This window comes from Poecilia reticulata, chromosome 8, assembly GCF_904066995.2.
Source record: "Poecilia reticulata chromosome 8, P_reticulata-male-v2, whole genome shotgun sequence".
Taxonomy (NCBI): Eukaryota; Metazoa; Chordata; class Actinopteri; order Cyprinodontiformes; family Poeciliidae; genus Poecilia; species Poecilia reticulata.
Window position 1 is genome coordinate 4,394,804 of NC_088837.1, and position 18,105 is coordinate 4,412,908.

General features: G+C 36.4%; 1 protein-coding gene and 2 long non-coding RNA genes across 4 annotated transcripts in view; 2 read left to right on the plus strand and 1 right to left on the minus strand.

The window, feature by feature from the left end:
• Nucleotides 1-1,205: 1,205 nt before the first annotated feature.
• On the plus strand, nt 1,206-4,334 carry LOC145552455 (uncharacterized). The gene is made up of 2 exons (XR_014088516.1): nt 1,206-2,009; nt 3,045-4,334. It is a non-coding gene; the product is annotated as an uncharacterized LOC145552455 (long non-coding RNA).
• Nucleotides 3,936-6,161, minus strand: LOC145552456 (uncharacterized). Its single transcript, XR_014088517.1, has 2 exons — nt 4,843-6,161; nt 3,936-4,161 (listed from the first exon to the last, which is right to left on the minus strand). It is a non-coding gene; the product is annotated as an uncharacterized LOC145552456 (long non-coding RNA).
• A 255-nt stretch (nt 6,162-6,416) lies between these two features.
• Nucleotides 6,417-18,105, plus strand: part of abcc1 (ATP binding cassette subfamily C member 1 (ABCC1 blood group)) — a 96,910-nt gene continuing 85,221 nt past the window's right edge. For both annotated transcript variants that reach the window (XM_081609656.1, XM_081609657.1), the window contains exons 1-7: nt 6,417-6,596; nt 13,553-13,729; nt 14,622-14,750; nt 15,455-15,592; nt 15,745-15,870; nt 16,584-16,645; nt 17,558-17,689. In XM_081609656.1, the coding sequence (XP_081465782.1) occupies nt 6,558-6,596; nt 13,553-13,729; nt 14,622-14,750; nt 15,455-15,592; nt 15,745-15,870; nt 16,584-16,645; nt 17,558-17,689 (803 nt within the window). In that variant the 5' untranslated portion in view covers nt 6,417-6,557. The remainder of the gene's footprint in view (nt 6,597-13,552; nt 13,730-14,621; nt 14,751-15,454; nt 15,593-15,744; nt 15,871-16,583; nt 16,646-17,557; nt 17,690-18,105) is intronic.

Here is an 18,105-nt window from a genome sequence, read left to right on the forward strand (position 1 = left end):
ATGATGTAAAGCACTTTGAAATGCCTTGCTGCTGAAATATGCTATACAAATAAAATTTGATTTGATTTGATCTCCCACTCAATGCATTGCCCTCTGTCAGCACCAAGCATCTCCTTCAGTGGCAGGCTTCTCCATCCAACTGAGCTCAGACTCGACCGCAGAGTGGTCTAGTATGAGCTAACCACTAACCACAATGCACTTGATAGTTTTCTATTGAGTGTACAATATTTTTCTGAGAGTAAGTTGGTAAAATGTATGTTTCTAGCACCTGTCACAGACATTGAAATCACAAATTGCTTCTTACCCTAACTGACATAAAAGGTAACAGTCTTTAGAATCCTGTTACAATATCCATTTATGGTAACATAATTCCACCCCTTTAGATATTCCGCTGGTCTGGAGCATTTTCTTCTCTCTGAGCTTGAGATAGTTTTTCATTATTTTCCTAAATCTAAATAAAAAAACATTCTAAATAGCAGTCGCTCAAATTTAAGACATGATTACAATATAATGAGTTATGTTAATTATCTATTGTTTGCATAGATTTTCTAAATTAATGTAACAGAAAGTGCTTTTATTTTCATACACTGTTTGCTTGAAGGATTGTTTGTTTTTATTGTTTATACTTATATTTATTTATGTTTATTATGAAACACATTTGCACCAAGAACTGTGGCCCAGTTTTGTCATGCTTGTGTATGGAGAGCCATTTCAGCCAAAATTAAATAAATAAATAAATGGGTGAAATAAATAAAAAAATGAGTAAAATAAATCAAAAAATGAAGAAAATGAGTGAAATAAATAAATAATTTGTTAAATAAATAATTTAGCTTTTTCATTAACCCATTTTTTCATTTATTTATTTTTCATATTATCAATTTCTCAATTTCCCTTTTTTCATTAATCTATTTTTCATTTACCCACTTTTCATTAATCTATTTTTCATTTAACCATTTTTTAATTTAGCTTTTTCATTAACCCCATTTTTCATTTCTTTATTTTCACATTATCAATTTCCCAATTTCTCTTTTCATTTATCTATTTTTATTTATCCCTTTATCCATTTACCCATTTTCATTAATTTATTTTTCAATTAACCACTTTTCAATTTCCCTTTTTTATTAACCCAATTTTTCATTTATTTATTTTTCCGATTATCAATTTCTCTATTTCTCTTTTCATTTATCTATTTTCATTAATCTATTTTTCATTTGTCCATTTTTCATTTATCCCTTTATCTATTTACCCATTTTTCATTTTTTAATTTAAACATTTTTTGATTTCCTTTTTCCATTAACCCGATTTTCTATTTCCCAGTTTCATTAATCAATTTCTCATATATCCCTTTTTTATTTACCCAATTTTCTTTTATCTATTTTTCATTCAACATTTGTTTGAAAAATCTTTACTTTTCCCATTTTCCAATTCCCCTTATTCATTTAGTATTTCCTTATTTTCTTATTTATCACATTCTATTTCCCCGCAAAACTTAGGGAAAAAATAAATGCAAATGAGGAGAGGCACGTCATCAGGCTACAACTTCCCCAATTGGTTGGTTAGCGTCACACCCATACTTTGCTTCAAGAAAGATGGCGACCTACTAACGGGTTATCAATAAGCTGAAGCTCATTAACTTCATTAGAAAATAGTGTTATTACTCCTGACTTTATTCTCGTGTGGCCGCTCAGACAGAACGTGTTTCAGTTGGCGGCTCTCATGGACTCAGAGCTTCACCGTCGGGAGTTTTTATAGTTTGAACGAAGCGGCCGCTGAAGTTGGCTTACGATTGAAGGTTCGGGACACCTTCGTAGCTACCAGCTGTGATCCAACTATAAGGAGCAACTTTACTGTACATCGTAAGTGAACTGCAATATCCAGAGGCAGCTCTACGGAGCATCGACCTGAAAGAATGAGAGTGGAGAGCCTTGGAGATCTGCGTCGGAGGTCATCTTTCAGACATGCACCGCTGCTGTCCGTCCAGGATCCTCCGGTTGCCCAGACGTTACACGGTAAGCTACCGCTGATGTTTGTTTTCCAACTACAGTCATATTTAATCAATAGGGCTCAATTACGATCGCGGGAGGTTTTGAGTTGATCTCGGCAGTAGGTGACAAACTGAACGTCTCCAGGATGTTGAGACCAGCACGTCCTCTGATCCAATACATCTTATTAAGGATAAAATCAACAAAACGCGTTCAAATTAATGGCCCAACAGGTTGATTAAAGACAGTAAAAAGGTTGGAGTGGTTTCCAGTCGATCACCTTGTTTTACCTTTGTAAACAGACAACCTGAATACAGTGACCTTTAGTGAGGGTTCAGAACGGATAAAAGCTGAACTCCTGCTACAATCTTTGCGTCTCTTGGTTACATCCCTGAGGTGTGCCAAGTGTGGCCCACATGCATATAAAGTAAATATGACTATTAATTTAAGTATTTCTTTGTATGTATAACTTGCCCACCTTAGTTTGCCTGTTTTTGGTCAACGTGTGCCTCAACATGTGGTTACTGTTCCTTAGAGGTGGACAGAGGACCCACAATTTATCCTCCAGGAATAACAGTAGCACTACAACATGTTTTTACTCAAAGTAAATCGTAGCTGAATAAGAAATTAAACAAGAGTAAATAAGCATTTGGTAAAAAGTTGATCAGTACTGAGTAACTGATCAAGTTATCAATTATTTCATATCTAAAAAAAATACACAATTAGAAGGCCCAAAATATTAAGTTCAGTGGAAATTTTGGTATTTTAAAGACAAAATGAAAAATTAGTTTAAATAATAGTGATGCCTCATAATAAAATGACTTGAGTAAAAGTAAAAAGTTCAGCATAGTAAGAGTATTCCTAAAAGTTCATTTGAGTTTCAAAAAGTTACTCAACTATATTTAAGTAAATGTAATTAGTCACTCCTAAACTCTGCCTTTCTGAGGGAATGGGAGAAGGAACTGTTAAGGAAATAAATTAATCTTATTTTGATACTAAACATTGTTTCAATTAACAAATGAATCATAACACCCAGAACATATTCTGTTATGTTTATTCAAGGGTGAAGGAACAGAATGACTGGAGGTTCTGGCTGAGAGGGACCAGGGCTGACATGGCAAACAGTGAGGAGAACCGTCTGCACTGTGAGCAGCACCAGAACTCCTGATGGGTCTCCTTCAGGAAGAAGCAGAGAGATGGCCGACCTCCACAGAGAAGAGTTCACCCAAACATCAGAGGAAAAATGAATGCTGGTGCTCAACAGAGCAGCCTCTTTTCTTAAACCCAACACACACAGGGTGTTGTGGCCTGATTAAAAACCTGCTAACTTCAATTTAACTGAAACACAGAACATCCAGAAATGTGATGAACTTCAGCTATAGAGTGGAAATGACACAGTGAGATGAAAACATTTGTCTATATCACTCTGTTATACAGGACATTAACATTTTAAAGTGTTTGTTCCAGAGCACCTGATACAAACAATAGCATTAGCTCATCCATCAGACATTTACTGAGGCCTGAAACATGCAGGGCAGACGACCTGAAGACTGACTGGTTAAACTATTTCACTGACACTTCAGATTGCAGATTTCCAATTGAAGGCGTCCGTAAATGAACACAATCATTATTCAATAAACCAAGCTGTGTAAAATAACTGCTAGGGTTGCTATTAAGAACCCAATATGTCATGTTTGTTCATTTCTACGTTGTCGTACATACAAGGTCCTCCACTCACTGTTTAGCTTCATGTTGAAGAATCTTCAGTGTAACGAAACCAAAAAATAAAACAGATCCAAAACTTTCAATCTGTATTCTATTTTTGTAGCTTTGTTCTATTAAGATCGCTTCCTTTATTTTAAGCCACAAACAAACGATCATTTTATTGTCTCTGGGACGTGAAAACATGAGATTTGATTAAATTAGAACTTCACATATTAGAAGGAACACAGATTTCATAATAATCAGTTTGTTTATTCAAAACAGTAAAATACAGACGGTTAATGCATATCAATGGTATAAGAACAGCCACATTTTTTTAAATGAATGTGTCACCAGTGCATGTGGCCGAGTGTTCCTGCTCCAGAAAGCTGAAGGTCTCTGGTCATCCTGAAGCTGTGAGCCCACTGGGAGTCTGAAGGGAAACACTGAGACCAGAGGCCTGCAGGATGGTCTGCATCTGAAAACATACATGATGGAAACATTAATGAATGTGCTGCGCCAAAAAGCTGTACTTTTGACCTGGTGGCGATGGAACCAGTTATGGTAGATCTGAACTTTGGTTTGATGACCTAAATATGAGAAGCTTCAGACTGACAGGAGTTAGGTTAAAGCCACATCTTGTGAAGTTGGGATATTTTTCCTCCAACAGGATCCAGAGGAATCGCAACAAACCAGAAGTTGGACTAGAATTTATTTCAATGTCATTTGTGAATGTCAGCTTCTCATTTTCAACAGTGCATATGCATGTGGGCCACACTTGGCACACCTCAGGGATGTAACCAAGAGAGGCAAAGATTGTAGCAGGAGTTCAGCTTTTATCCATTCTGAACCCTCACTAAATGTCACTGTATTCCGGTTGTCTGTTTACAAAGGTAAAACAAGGCGATCGACTCGAAACCACTCCAACCTTTTTACTGTCTTTAATCAACCTGTTGGGCCATTAATTTGAAGACGTTTTGTTGATTTTATCCTTAATAAGATGTATTGGATCAGAGGACGTGCTGGTCTCAACATCCTGGAGACGTTCAGTTTGTCACCTACTGCCGAGATCAACTCAAAACCTCCCGCGATCGTAATTGAGCCCCATTGATTAAATATGACTGTAGTTGGAAAACAAACATCAGCGTTAGTAGCTTACCGTGCAACGTCTGGACAACCGGAGGATCCTGGACGGACAGCAGCGGTGCATGTCTGAAAGATGGCCTCCGATGCAGATCTCCAAGGCTCTCCACTCTCATTCTTTCAGGTCGATGCTCCATAGAGCTGCCTCTGGATATTGCAGTTCACTTACGATGTACAGTAAAGTTGCTCCTTATAGTTGGATCACAGCTGGTAGCTACGAAGGTGTCCCGAACCTTCAATCGTAAGCCAACTTCAGCGGCCGGTTCGTTCAAACTATAAAAACTCCCGACGGTGAAGCTCTGAGTCCATGAGAGCCGCCAACTGAAACACGTTCTGTCTGAGCGGCCACACGAGAACTAAAGCCAGGAGTAATAACACTATTTTCTAATGAAGTTAATGAGCTTCAGCTTATTGATAACCCGTTAGTAGGTCGCCATCTTTCTTGAAGCAAAGTATGGGTGTGACGCTAACCAACCAATTGGGGAAGTTGTAGCCTGATGACGTGCCTTTCCTCATTTGCATTTATTTTTTCCCTAAGTTTTGCGGGGAAATAGAATGTGATAAATAAGAAAATAAGGAAATACTAAATGAATAAGGGGAATTGGAAAATGGGAAAAGTAAAGATTTTTCAAACAAATGTTGAATAAAAAATAGATAAAAGAAAATTGGGTAAATAAAAAAGGGATATATGAGAAATTGATTAATGAAACTGGGAAATAGAAAATCGGGTTAATGGAAAAAGGAAATCAAAAATGTTTAAATTAAAAAATAGATTAATGAAAAATGGGTAAATAGATAAAGGGATAAATGAAAAAATGGACAAATGAAAAATAGATTAATGAAAAATAGATAAATGAAAAGAGAAATAGAGAAATTGATAATCGGAAAAATAAATAAATGAAAAAATTGGGTTAATAAAAAAGGGAAATTGAAAAGTGGTTAATTGAAAAATAAATTAATGAAAAATGGGTAAATGGATAAAGGGATAAATAAAAAATAGATAAATGAAAAAGAGAAATTGGGAAATTGATAATGTGAAAAATAAAGAAATGAAAAATGGGGTTAATGAAAAAGCTAAATTGAAAAATGGTTAAATGAAAAATAGATTAATGAAAAGTGGGTAAATGAAAAATAGATTAATGAAAAAAGGGAAATTGAGAAATTGATAATATGAAAAATAAATAAATGAAAAAATGGGTTAATGAAAAAGCTAAATTATTTATTTAACAAATTATTTATTTATTTCACTCATTTTCTTCATTTTTTGATTTATTTTACTCATTTTTTATTTATTTCACCCATTTATTTATTTAATTTTGGCTGAAATGGCTCTCCATACTTGTGCACACTCTATGACAATGTGAAGTAATTATTTTACCTTGATAGCAGAATTTGAAGTTTTTATTTTAAAGTAGAATAAAAACAACAAAACAAAGACAAATAATGCTTCTTCCCTGAGACTTTCCCCCCCTAATACTTGTATAAATGCAAATAAAAGACAATGAATTGATTCACTGCAGTTGGATAGTCAGGCCAAACCTGAAAAGATATTCTCGGTAACACATCTTTTTGACAGTAGGTGGCAGCACCTTGCTTTTTTCACTACTCAAAAGAAGAAATGAGAAAACAACCTTCTGCTGTACCTTTAGATTAGGTTTACCTTCTGGTTACAAAACAACTGCTGAATATAAAAAAACGAAGAAAACTGTGGGGATCTGAACGTGGCGGCGAATGGGGCTGGAAAGGTTCTGCAGTTCGGATCCGTTTTGGGTGCGTTTCTTTTCGGTCCCTCTTTATTTCCTCTGTCTAAAGTCGTCTGCCGGCCGGTCGGCTGTCGTTAGCCGCCGGGTTGCACATGCTAACAGACTGTAGCTATGACCCCGGAAGTTTGGTTTGGGTTTCCCTGACAGAGTCAATGCTGGTCTTTGTTACATAATACAGCTATAATAAGCCATTTACTTTAGTCTCAACGTTTATATACTAGTCTAACAGAATTGAATGTAGTGTTCCGGTGTCATTGTAGCAGAGATTGAAGTCTATGATGTAACTAACCTTCTGGATCGTGGCAACTGAACCAGGCACGTGACACACGATCACTAGCAGCGATCAGTGATCAGTGGGACAGTAAACCTTAGATTTATACGGGAGTTATGTAAAATGAACTGGTTGAAACTATGCGTGCGCAGATGTTTCTAAATTGCAGGTGACTATGTCGATGCCTGCTGAAAAATGCTACTTATGTTGACAAAACCGTTTGCAAAACTTTACTATAAATCCCATTTGACGCATATGTGTTTAATGTTGCATGTGAAAATTAACCAAGCAGCATTCAGTGCGCTTTGAAAACACCGCATTTGAGCATAACCACATCAATGAGTAACAAGACATTCACATTTAGGTTCACCAGGATAAATGAATTTCAACTCATGATTAACCGCAATGTAAACATAAGTGAAAAGTTTCTGCTTTTTGTAACCAGCACTGATCTCAAGTACCTGTAGTGAGTTTCTTAACACTTCTAGCAGTTGTGTTTTTGGCTCAAATTCTGTAATGCAAATGCCCTTTTTCTGAACTTTTTTTAAGTGTCGCTAAACAATGAGTTTGGTGTCATAATATTTAATAAAATTTAAATCACATACCTGATGGTATTGCTTGTGGTGTTTACGTGTCCAAATAGAGGAATATTAAGTAATGTCAGTAAATTGTACTGCAAAAATAATCTCATCTAAATAATATAAAGTTAACAGCCAATTAACACCAACTTGGTTGGTGGTGATATCCAAATTGACAAGTTAAAATTATAATAATAAAAGTTCCTACTATTGGATGCCACCAACAGATTATGAGTCATATCTACAGTATTTGTTCGTGTGTTCTCTACTGGGAAACAGTTTGCAGGCTGTTGACGAGGGGAAATAAACTTAAAAACAAAATGAGCGGCATTAAGATTTAACTAGCGACAGTCAAACAGGGTCATCAATGCAGATGTTTGTAAAAAATTATGGGTGTCGTTTCCTGATCAAAACGCGACAAACAATAAACGAATATGAAAATGTCTCTACTTTCTCTAAGAGCTCTTCAAAACATAATAATTCCTTGTATATGAAGGAATATTGAAGAATATATTGAAAGATCACCAAAATATACTGTGGCGGATACAATATATATATTTCACACCCGAATGTACGCTTTTATTGTGAAGGGGAGAAGGTGAGGTGTGAAGACACCAACGGTTGTTATTCATTTGATTTTTGTTTTTGGTTGGAAGACATTGAGAACAAATCAGGACTCAAATGACTTTTTTGTCTTTTTCTGCTGACTTCCACAATACTACACTTCAGGAGGAGACTAAACAGTCAGAATTTGTACTATCATCCAGCATTGTTAGTACTGACGATTATTTTACATTTTCTCAGTCTTATATTGACTGACATGCAATGCAAACATATTAATAAATGTAAACAGTTCTGATATCATGCAAACTGATTCATTGCTCATTTAATGGAAGCCACATTATTTCGTTTTCACTTTAAGACTTCGCTGGGCTGCAGAAGCAAAGCTGTGCACCTTGGTAATCTGACAATATTCTTACAGTTAAAGTTTGTCTGGCAAACCTGTTAAACAATATTACCTCCAAAACGCTGGCAGCAAGTGAATATTATGTTTTTTTAGACAATAAGATAAACTGGTCCAAAACGTTAACCAGACGACAGTGCTAACTAAACTCGTACCAGCGGTCGCTGAGTTCCAACAGCGCTGTTTTACCCACTAATCTATATGGGCCGTCAGAAGTCCGACAATCCTACTTGTCATTGATCGTCATCTAACGGACACCACGCACTTTAAGAAGCGAACCTGGATTAACTGGTGACACTTTCAGAATCTGTTTGAGTGAATATTTTAACCCATTATAAGACAATTGTTTTTTCAGCATTTTCTCCTATGGTTGAGTTTATGGTCACTTGATGAAAAGAATAAAGATGTTCAGTTAAATTACAAGAAAAAAATATCAATAACGAAGAAATGACACTGCTACATAGCTCTGCAGTAGCCATGTCTTCTGTAAATGAACTAGGATATAAGCTATAACATGTTACAGAAACAGTGTTTTACAAGATTTTGCTGTTTCTGTGGATATCTATTTGAAATATCATACAATATGAGGGAGATATGAAATAACAGCTAGTTGATCTTTTTAAACATTTTATTTAAAATCCCACGGCTCTTACAGTGGCGCAGTTGATAGAGCTGTTGCTTTGCAGCAAGAAGGTTCTGGGTTCGATTCCCGGCCCCGGTCTTTCTGCGTTGTTTGCATGTTCTCCCTGTGCATGGTGGGTTTTCTCCAGGTACTCCGGTTTCCTCCCACAGTACAAAAACATGACTTTCAGGTTAATTGGTCTCTCCAAATTGCCCCTAGGTGTGAGTGTGTGTGTGCATGGTTGTTTGTCTCTGTGTTGCCCTGCAACAGACTGGCGACCTGTCCAGGGTGACCCCGCCTCTCACCCGGAACATTAGCATTTAATACTAGACAGCATTAAATACACTCATAAGAGAGCTCTCGGAAATTATACAAAATTTGCTTTGTGGTGTTTTGTCAACTACCAGTCAAAATGTATGTGATTTGTGGATTTTAAACATATTTATTTTGTATTAAACTCTGAAAGTGTTTAATATAAAACACTTTCAGAATAACACAAATTACAAATTACACAAATTACTTCCACAGTCAGTAATTTGTAGAACCAGTTTTTGCTATAAAAATTACAGCCAGTTTAATAATCTTCTTCCCCTTAGAGTCTGAAATTATATATCTTTACTGAATGTCTCAACAGATCAATATTGTTTTTATTGTTGCCTTTTATATATATTTAGAATTATAGTACTTGTTAACTAATCTCTAAACAATATTGATCTACAACATTTGACATTTGAACAGATTAGTATGCTTGAAGCTCCATTAACGGAAAAAAAATATACCAATGCAATAAATTGTATGCCAACCATAAAGGACCAGGGTCAAACGGCTTTCCGGCTGAGTTCTATAAACATTTTGGGGTATGCTTAATCCAAGACATTTAAAAAGGAATAGAAGAAATAAAACAAACTGGTATAATTTCCCTTAATTTAACAACTGCTATTTATAGTTCTTTCCAGTGGTCTGTTCTGACAAAGTCACTGTCACCTCTTAATCAATGAGAGTTTTTGAAAACTCACTAATGAATACAGATATGAAAATTATAATCAAGACATTAACAGAATTGAGAAAATAATTTCATCCATAATTAATTCATTTCAAACTAGCTTGATTAAAAACAGACAATCCTCATACAATATATGGAGACTTTGAACTTAATGGCTTTAACACATCTTTAAAGAAGATTCAGACATTGTAAATTGTTTGTTACTACCCAATAGTAAGTCCCTCCTACTCCTCACAACTCTTTGGACTCACTACGGCCCAGTTCTCTGTCTAACAGGTCCGGAAAATCCCCAGAACTCGGGTCTTACCCTAGAGATAGTTTGTGGAGAATTATCTGTTTAAACTGGGGGCAGAAAGGACTCGTCTAGCTCTGACTACCTTCGATCCAGAAGTTATGACCCTTTACAGTTGAGGAACAATCAGCTGAGTAGCCCTCACAGCTGCATAACCCCTACAACCACTCCTGTTAACGGTAGCTCCTCTCCTAACATAACGGCACTTGTTAACGGCTAGAATAAGTTCAGTGACTTAGATTTAATATTGCTAAACAACATAACTATCAATAATCCACCACATTTAATGCTACAATTATTTTCATATGTAATTTTCATAATTGGATATTCTGAAAATATCTAATTATTTTAGATAATTGGATTACATGTAATCTAATTACATGTGGTTATCCTTAGATAACTACCATGTAATATGGCAATATGCACAAGCCATATGACATTGGGATTAAATGATTTCCTAGATTGTCAGAACTGTTTAAACACTTCTTTAGTTGGTTGGATGAGTAACCTGGAAAATAAATAATTAATTTGAGGAACTATTTTCATTTCAATAGTCGCTGTTCTGCCAGCAGGTGAAAGTGGTAAATGTAACCATTGTTTAAATATATTTTGTGGTGTTTGTAAAAGAGGTATGAATTTAAGATTAAGTCTCCACATGGAATAATCACCAAATTTTATTGGAAAAATAAGCCACCAATAATAATGTTATCAACCTTACCAAAATCAAGACAATATGGAGGGCTAGATGCGCCAAATTTCTATCACCAAAAAATGAGATAATTTATTAGTCTCCTGTTGGATAAATGTGTCTAGAAAGCAATGCAGTACAGCAATAAAAACAGCACATCCAAAAAGGACAATAGCCATAAATACATAAAAACAAAAATAAATAAAAACACAAATGTCAGATCATCAGTACATCCCCATAATCATCTCATTTCCATTCACATAACACATTCTCTTCATGCTACTCTTGATCACTGTCTGGACCTCCTAGTACTCTGTGCAGGCCCCACTAGTCGGTCATTGATCAGGCTAATGGAGAGTGGTGCAAACGAATGTTTCAGACAGTTTTATTTACACAAAGGAACCCTGAATCTTCTCCCTGAATTCAGGAGGACATATTCTGATGCAACCTATCTGACCTAACTGACAAGATGTTCTGATCTTGCCTGATGGTAGCCTCCTCAAATAGATGTGTAGAGAATAGACCCAGAGTGTTAATGATCTTACTTGCCATCTTCACCTGACTTTAAATTTGGATTTTTAATTTAACAGTAAGATTTCCAAACCATCCAGTAATGCCATATTTTAGAATAGAGTCGATGGTTGTCTTATAAAAGATCAACATAATAACAATCTGAGTTATCTAAGAAAATAGAGACACTGGTCAAGTTGCCGGTTTCTTTATAGTCAGAAGGTGGTTGCAAAAATGAGGCCAGCAGGTATCAATCAGTTATGGCAGATCTGAAATTTTATTTTATAATCTAAATTTGAGAGAAGGCAGACTAAGAAGAGGAACCTCTGGAACACTAACCCTAAGCAAGGGCGAGAATTAAACATTTTCTCCACCAGCCCCTTTGGCTGTTATATTTGATTTTTTTTTTAGAGATAGGGTGAGAAGCTCAGTCATTCGAGAGGGACTCAGTAGAGCCGCTGCTCCTCCACGTCGAGATTAGCCAGTTGAGGTGGCTCAGGCATCTGGTTAGGATGCCTCCTGGACGCCTCCATGTGAAGGTGTTCCAGGCACGTCCCACCGGGAGGAGACCCCAAGGAAGACCCAGGGCATGCTGGAGGGACTGTTTCTTGGCTGGCCTGGGAACACCTTGGGATTTCCCTGGAGGAGCTGAAACAAACGGCTGGGGAGAGGGAAGTCTGGGCCTCCTTTCTTAGGCTGCTACCCCCGCAATCCGGCCCCAGATAAGTGGGTGGATGGGTGGGTGGATGGATGGATGGATGGATCTTTTCCCACAGTTTACCAGTACCAGTTGGATTTTTGACTGAAAATAGTTTGGATGTGAAATAATGTGAGTGAGTTTGCCCATGCCATTGTAGCCTGGACTGTGTGTCAGGGTGTCTGCTTGAAAGTGACTTCTAAAAGCAATTGGTAGCACTGATTTTTATTTGGCAGAATCAAAGCAATGATTCTGAACATATTTTATTATTTTTGTACTTGAATTTTTAAAAATCCATTTATCATTTATTTTGTCTTCCTAATTTTACGCTTTCCACAATTACTTAAACGTTGTCCTTTGTCTAGATCGCAATACAGTACACAGCATTTTGTGGGTTTAATGTAGGGGTGCACTGATTGGTGTTCTCTAGGCGATTACCAAATCTTTAAAAAGCCTGACCTGCCAATTCTGATTTTAGCCAATACCGTTTTTTATTTGTCTGAAACATCGCTAAATATAACAAGAAAGTTGCTGAATTGGCGAGAGTGGGATAACTTCAAACATGCAGACATGACCTGGTGGTCCAGTTTGTCAGTCTCATGGCAGAGCAGAAAGAGGACAGTGGTTAATTTTTAGACTTTTTTTGAGGTCCATAAGATCGGAGGATAAAATCAACTTCACATGGAAGTATTGGCCAATCACCGATCTCCCAAAACTAAGGAAAACAGCGTTGATAAATCAGTTGGGCGATTACTTGGCGCACACCTACCGTATTTTCCGCTCTATAAGGCGCACCTTAAAACCTTCAATTTCCTCAAAAGCCGACAGTGCGCCTTATAATCTGGTGTGCCTTATATATGATCAATGACTGGGGCAGCCTACTATAAAATGTACTCGGAGACACTTGTAGAGTACAGAATAAATCGTGTCCCGTATAGGTTCAATACGGGATGGGTTGCAACACTAACCTTAGCGTCTGTTCTATGCGCCTTATAATGCGGTGCGTCTTATATGAAAAAAGTTTTAAAATAGGCCATTCATTGAAGGTGCGGCTTATAGTGCGGAAAATACGGTAGTTTAATGTTTGATATGTCTGTATTTTGGACTGGTTGTTTGAACATTTAGCAAGTTTTCTTTGTTAACTTCAGAGCTAATTTATCCTCATTGCAATCTCTACAATTCCCAAATTTATGCCAGTGCATAAATTTACTTCTTCCTTCATGAAACAGGAAGAAGTAAATTGCCACTTATTAGGATTATTCATAGTCAAATCTTTTACTACTTTTTGGTTTTACCATGCCCTTTTCCAATCCTTTTCAATCCATTTGTCTCCGACAGGATTGGAACAGTACGTGGAACACGTCTAATCCAGACCTAACTCAGTGCTTCCAAAATACCGTCCTGGTGTGGGTGCCATGCTTTTACCTGTGGATGTGTGCCCCCATCTACCTCCTCTACCTCCACAGTCATGGCCGTGGCTACATATGTATGAGTCATCTCAACAAAGCAAAAACTGTGAGTGAAAGCCTTTGGTCTTATTTTCTGCTCTGCTTTTTTCTAAAGTTAAAAGTTTGGTAATACTTTATTTGAAGGGGGGTGAATAAGACTGTCATAACTCCTGTCATGAACATCAATAAGCCTTCATGAATATTTATGACTGTTGTCATAAAGCGTCATTCGGTAAATTATGACACTTTTAATACAATGATGACATTATTCAAAATGTCTTTGTTAAGACAACTTGGCATTAACCAATAAATCATTACTGTTTAAACTACTTTTAATAACATAAAGTTGCCTAATTTTTAAAGTGCAATCAGTAATAGTTTTATAACAAATTTATATCAGTAATGATTTCTTGGTTAATGCCAAGTTGTCTTGGGGCTTATTCATGTTCATGACATGTGTTATGTTATGTTTATGAAAGTGTCATGACAGTCTTATTCACCCCCCTTCAAATAAAGTGTTAAAGTATGACATTATCATCATATGATTTGTTTGTTTTGATTGACGCAGTCGATCAGTTAACCATGTTTTAATTAGTTACCACTACTACCATTACTATTTTATGATAAAATTTATTAGAAGCAGTAATGGAGGGAGTCGCAATTTGGTTTTATATATGGAGAGAAAACAATACTGTTGTGAAATTAGTATTTTTATTATATATGAGGTCAGAATTTCTAGAGGCTAATTTCTTTTCACCATGTCTTGATATGTAAAACTTGAAGGGGGTTTCTTCTCTCAATTTTTGGTACTTAGAATGAAAAATGAATTTTGTTGCTTTCAATAGTGACTTTTTAATAATTCAGGGAGACTATTAATATTAACATGCAAGCTGTGTGATTTAATTTCACCAATTTTAGATTTTGCTTTTTCTGAAGTCCAGAATTGTTCCTTTTTCCAGGTGGTAGGTTTTCTATTGTGGGTCGTCTGCTGGTCAGATGTGTTCTATTCTTTCTGGGAAAGAAATCACAGTAGCAGCCAAACTGCACCCGTCCACCTCGTCAGTCCAACCTTACTTGGCCTCACGATGGTGAGAGATTTTTTGACTTTTATCCATCATCTCCCTGTGGAACAGAGAAAATATTTTGTGACATTTCTAATTAAAAGATTCTTGTTTTTGTTCTGTATCTCTTATTTAGAACGGATTGCTATATGTTTGTTCAAATTTTGTAAAAACATTTGATTTATTATAATTATAATTTATTTGACGGGGTGTGCATAAGACTAACATGACAGTGTTATAAGCATGACATAACATGTGTCATGAACATGAAGAAGTCTATGAATGTTTGACTGTTGTGATGAAGTGTGATTCTGTAAATAATGACACTTTTAATTCAAAGTTACTTTAAAAGTTGCATTATAAGGCCATTAAAATGACCAATTTTGCCTTATGTTTTTATATGACACTTTATTGCAAAGTTGGCACTTTTAATGGACTTTCAATGCAACTTTTAGAGCAACTTTGCATTAAAATGTCATTATTTACCGAATGTCACTTCATGACAACAGTCATAAACATTCATAAAGACTCCTTCATATTCATGGCAGATGTTATGTCATCTTTATGACAGTGTCATGTCAGTCTTATGCACACCCAGTCAAAGTGTTACCCAACCATTATTCCAACAGGTGCGCAGATATTTTGTCAGTGATTAGATGGTTATAGAATTCTGCATGACTGTGACGAGTTTGCTGAAATTAATTCATGTAAATGTGCTTTAATTTTTCCAGCTGCTGGCCACCTTCATAATTCAATATGAACGAATAAAAGGGGTGCAGTCCTGTGGAGTTCTGCTGATCTTCTGGCTGTTAGCTCTGCTGTGTGCTACGGTCTCCTTTAGGTCAAAGATCCTCCAGGCGCTGAATGAGGTCAGTTTAAAAGATTCTGCACATTTTCTACCAGAAAATCAATTATTCAAGGATATGTTTGTTGATTTTATCTAAACAGTTAAAAAATTACAGTTAGTGTACCACAAAAGACCATTGTTATTAGTTATGCTTTCTTTCTTTTTTTCTTTTAGCCAGAGACTGTGTGCATATGGAAGTACACCACCTTCTACATCTACTATGCTTTTCTTCTGGTCGCTCTGGTTCTCTCCTGCCTGACTGACCAACCACCGCTTTTCTCCCAGGCTGTCAAGGAATTGGTGAGACAGTCACCTACAGTCTAAGGAATGTTGTAAACACTAACCCACACTGCTATTTCACAGTTAAATTATGCAACACTTATCACTTTGGTTTACTGAGACGACCACAGCTTTCTCTGGCTGTGACCCACATGTCGTTTTGTGGCTTCATTCATTTTACTTTTCACTTGTTTCTATGGTTTATTGGAAAAAAACTTTAAGAACTTCTCAGAAGTTTAAATGTTTTATTACCAAAGAAATAATATTTTTCTAAAGATCAATGTTTTCATTGTTGATCATTTTCTTACCAACTTATGTAGTAGATCTCTCTCACATGCTAGAAACTAACTTCTGAACAAAATCCTAATCGACTATGACCAAATGTTGTCTTAGAGCTTGAAGGTTATCGACGTTTGGTTGCTGCTGTTTCTTCTCCTTGTTTCTCAGAACTGGCAACAGCTTCTAAGTGGGGGTAAAATCCTAGAATTTTCCTGAATGTTCTGATACCTGAAACTCTTTGTCATAACTTTACCTTCTGGTACATAATTCTAGAAAATCTACAGATTTCAAAAATTAAAGTTTGCAAAACATTATTATGTCATTGAAAAACATTTTGGCAATTACTGCAAATTGGTAGCTAATCAAAAATATTACCAAAGTCTGGCTTCCTGAATCCAAGTCCAAAGAATCATCACATACTTTCTAGTTGTAAAGTGTAAAGTTTCCTCCCACAGAATCCCTGTCCTGAGCCTGGAGCTTCTTTCCTCTCCAGGATAACCTTCTGGTGGATTACAGGGTAAGCACACAGAAAGCATACCAGTACAGTGAATGTAGTGCTAACTTGTTGGTTATCTTGGTGGTCCAACCACCACAACCAGGAGTCACTAACATGGTGCCCCGTATAGAAAGTTCTAAAAATAGCAATTGTCATCAGAGAGCACTGCCAAAACAAATATGTAATTAAATATTTTTACATTGAAATAATATTTGTTTATATGTAGAATTTAAATAAAAAAAAATAAAAAAAGAATGTTTAAAATAAATTGCTTAATGTATAAAACGTAGTAATCTTTTCTAGGGTTAAAGTTCGGAATTATGCGCAGACGCAAGGGTGCCTACTTACTATCAGAGGGCAGTAGGGCCTTCAGCTGTATGGTTGCACTGTACGTACCTTGAGATTTTCCTTCAAGTAATAGATAGAGTACATTTAGGATTTTCGATATAAAATGTCCATATAGGTGAGTCTATATGAGCGAACAGCGCCGAGTTTGATGCACTGAACAGGCGCTCCCTGTTCAGTGCATCAACTATTAAAAACTATAAAGACTACAAACCCATCTTTCTTTTAGGAATAATTCTGCCCTGCCAGTGTAATGCGCACTGCAGAAGAGAGACGCTTGCAGTCCGGCTTATTTAACAAAATCAAACAACGCTTGGCGGGGGGGACACGTAAAGTATGGCGCCCGCCAGGCCTATAATATACACTTGGGGAAACCCTGGACTAAAATAAATGGTCAGAGGAGTGAAATGTGTGCAAGTGATTACTGAAGTACACTAAAACTAGATAAATTACAGTAAATCAGAACTGAGGAAGAAATTCTATTCACTACATCTCTGGAGACTTGTATAATGCAGGATAAAGAGGGATGAAGAATTTATACCTTTAGATCATTTGTGTTCATCTTTGGAGTCATTTTCTCTCTCTCAGGATGATGATGGTTGGATACAGACGCCCCCTGGAAGAGAAAGATCTTTGGTCTTTAAACGCTGATGACTGCTCCCACAGAGTGGTACCACAGTTGGTGCATCGCTGGAATTCAGAGTGCCAAAAAGTCAAGAGGTCAGCAAGATAAACAGTGAGGTTCAACTTTGTTAAGCAGGACTAACTTGGTAATCTTGGTAATCTCTGCTGCTTCTCTCCAACCATTTTTTATGAATTCAGCACCTTCTACATGATGTATTCAATGTCTTTCAGTAAACCTAAGACATATAATTAATTAATCCACATTCCAGCGGGACAAGCATATTGTGGAATTGTTTAAATCAACGCAGATTAATGTGTTATAATGGTCCACCCAGGTTCAAAAAAAGATTTGGGACAAAATCAGTCTGGAGATGTTTAAAGCTAGTACAGACATACCTCAAAAGACCTGCAGCTGAAAGATGATCTTGTAAATTACTGACTTTGTAGTTGAATACAACACTCTTCCAAATTTTATTTTTGAAACCATTAATATTTTGAAAACCATGTATCAT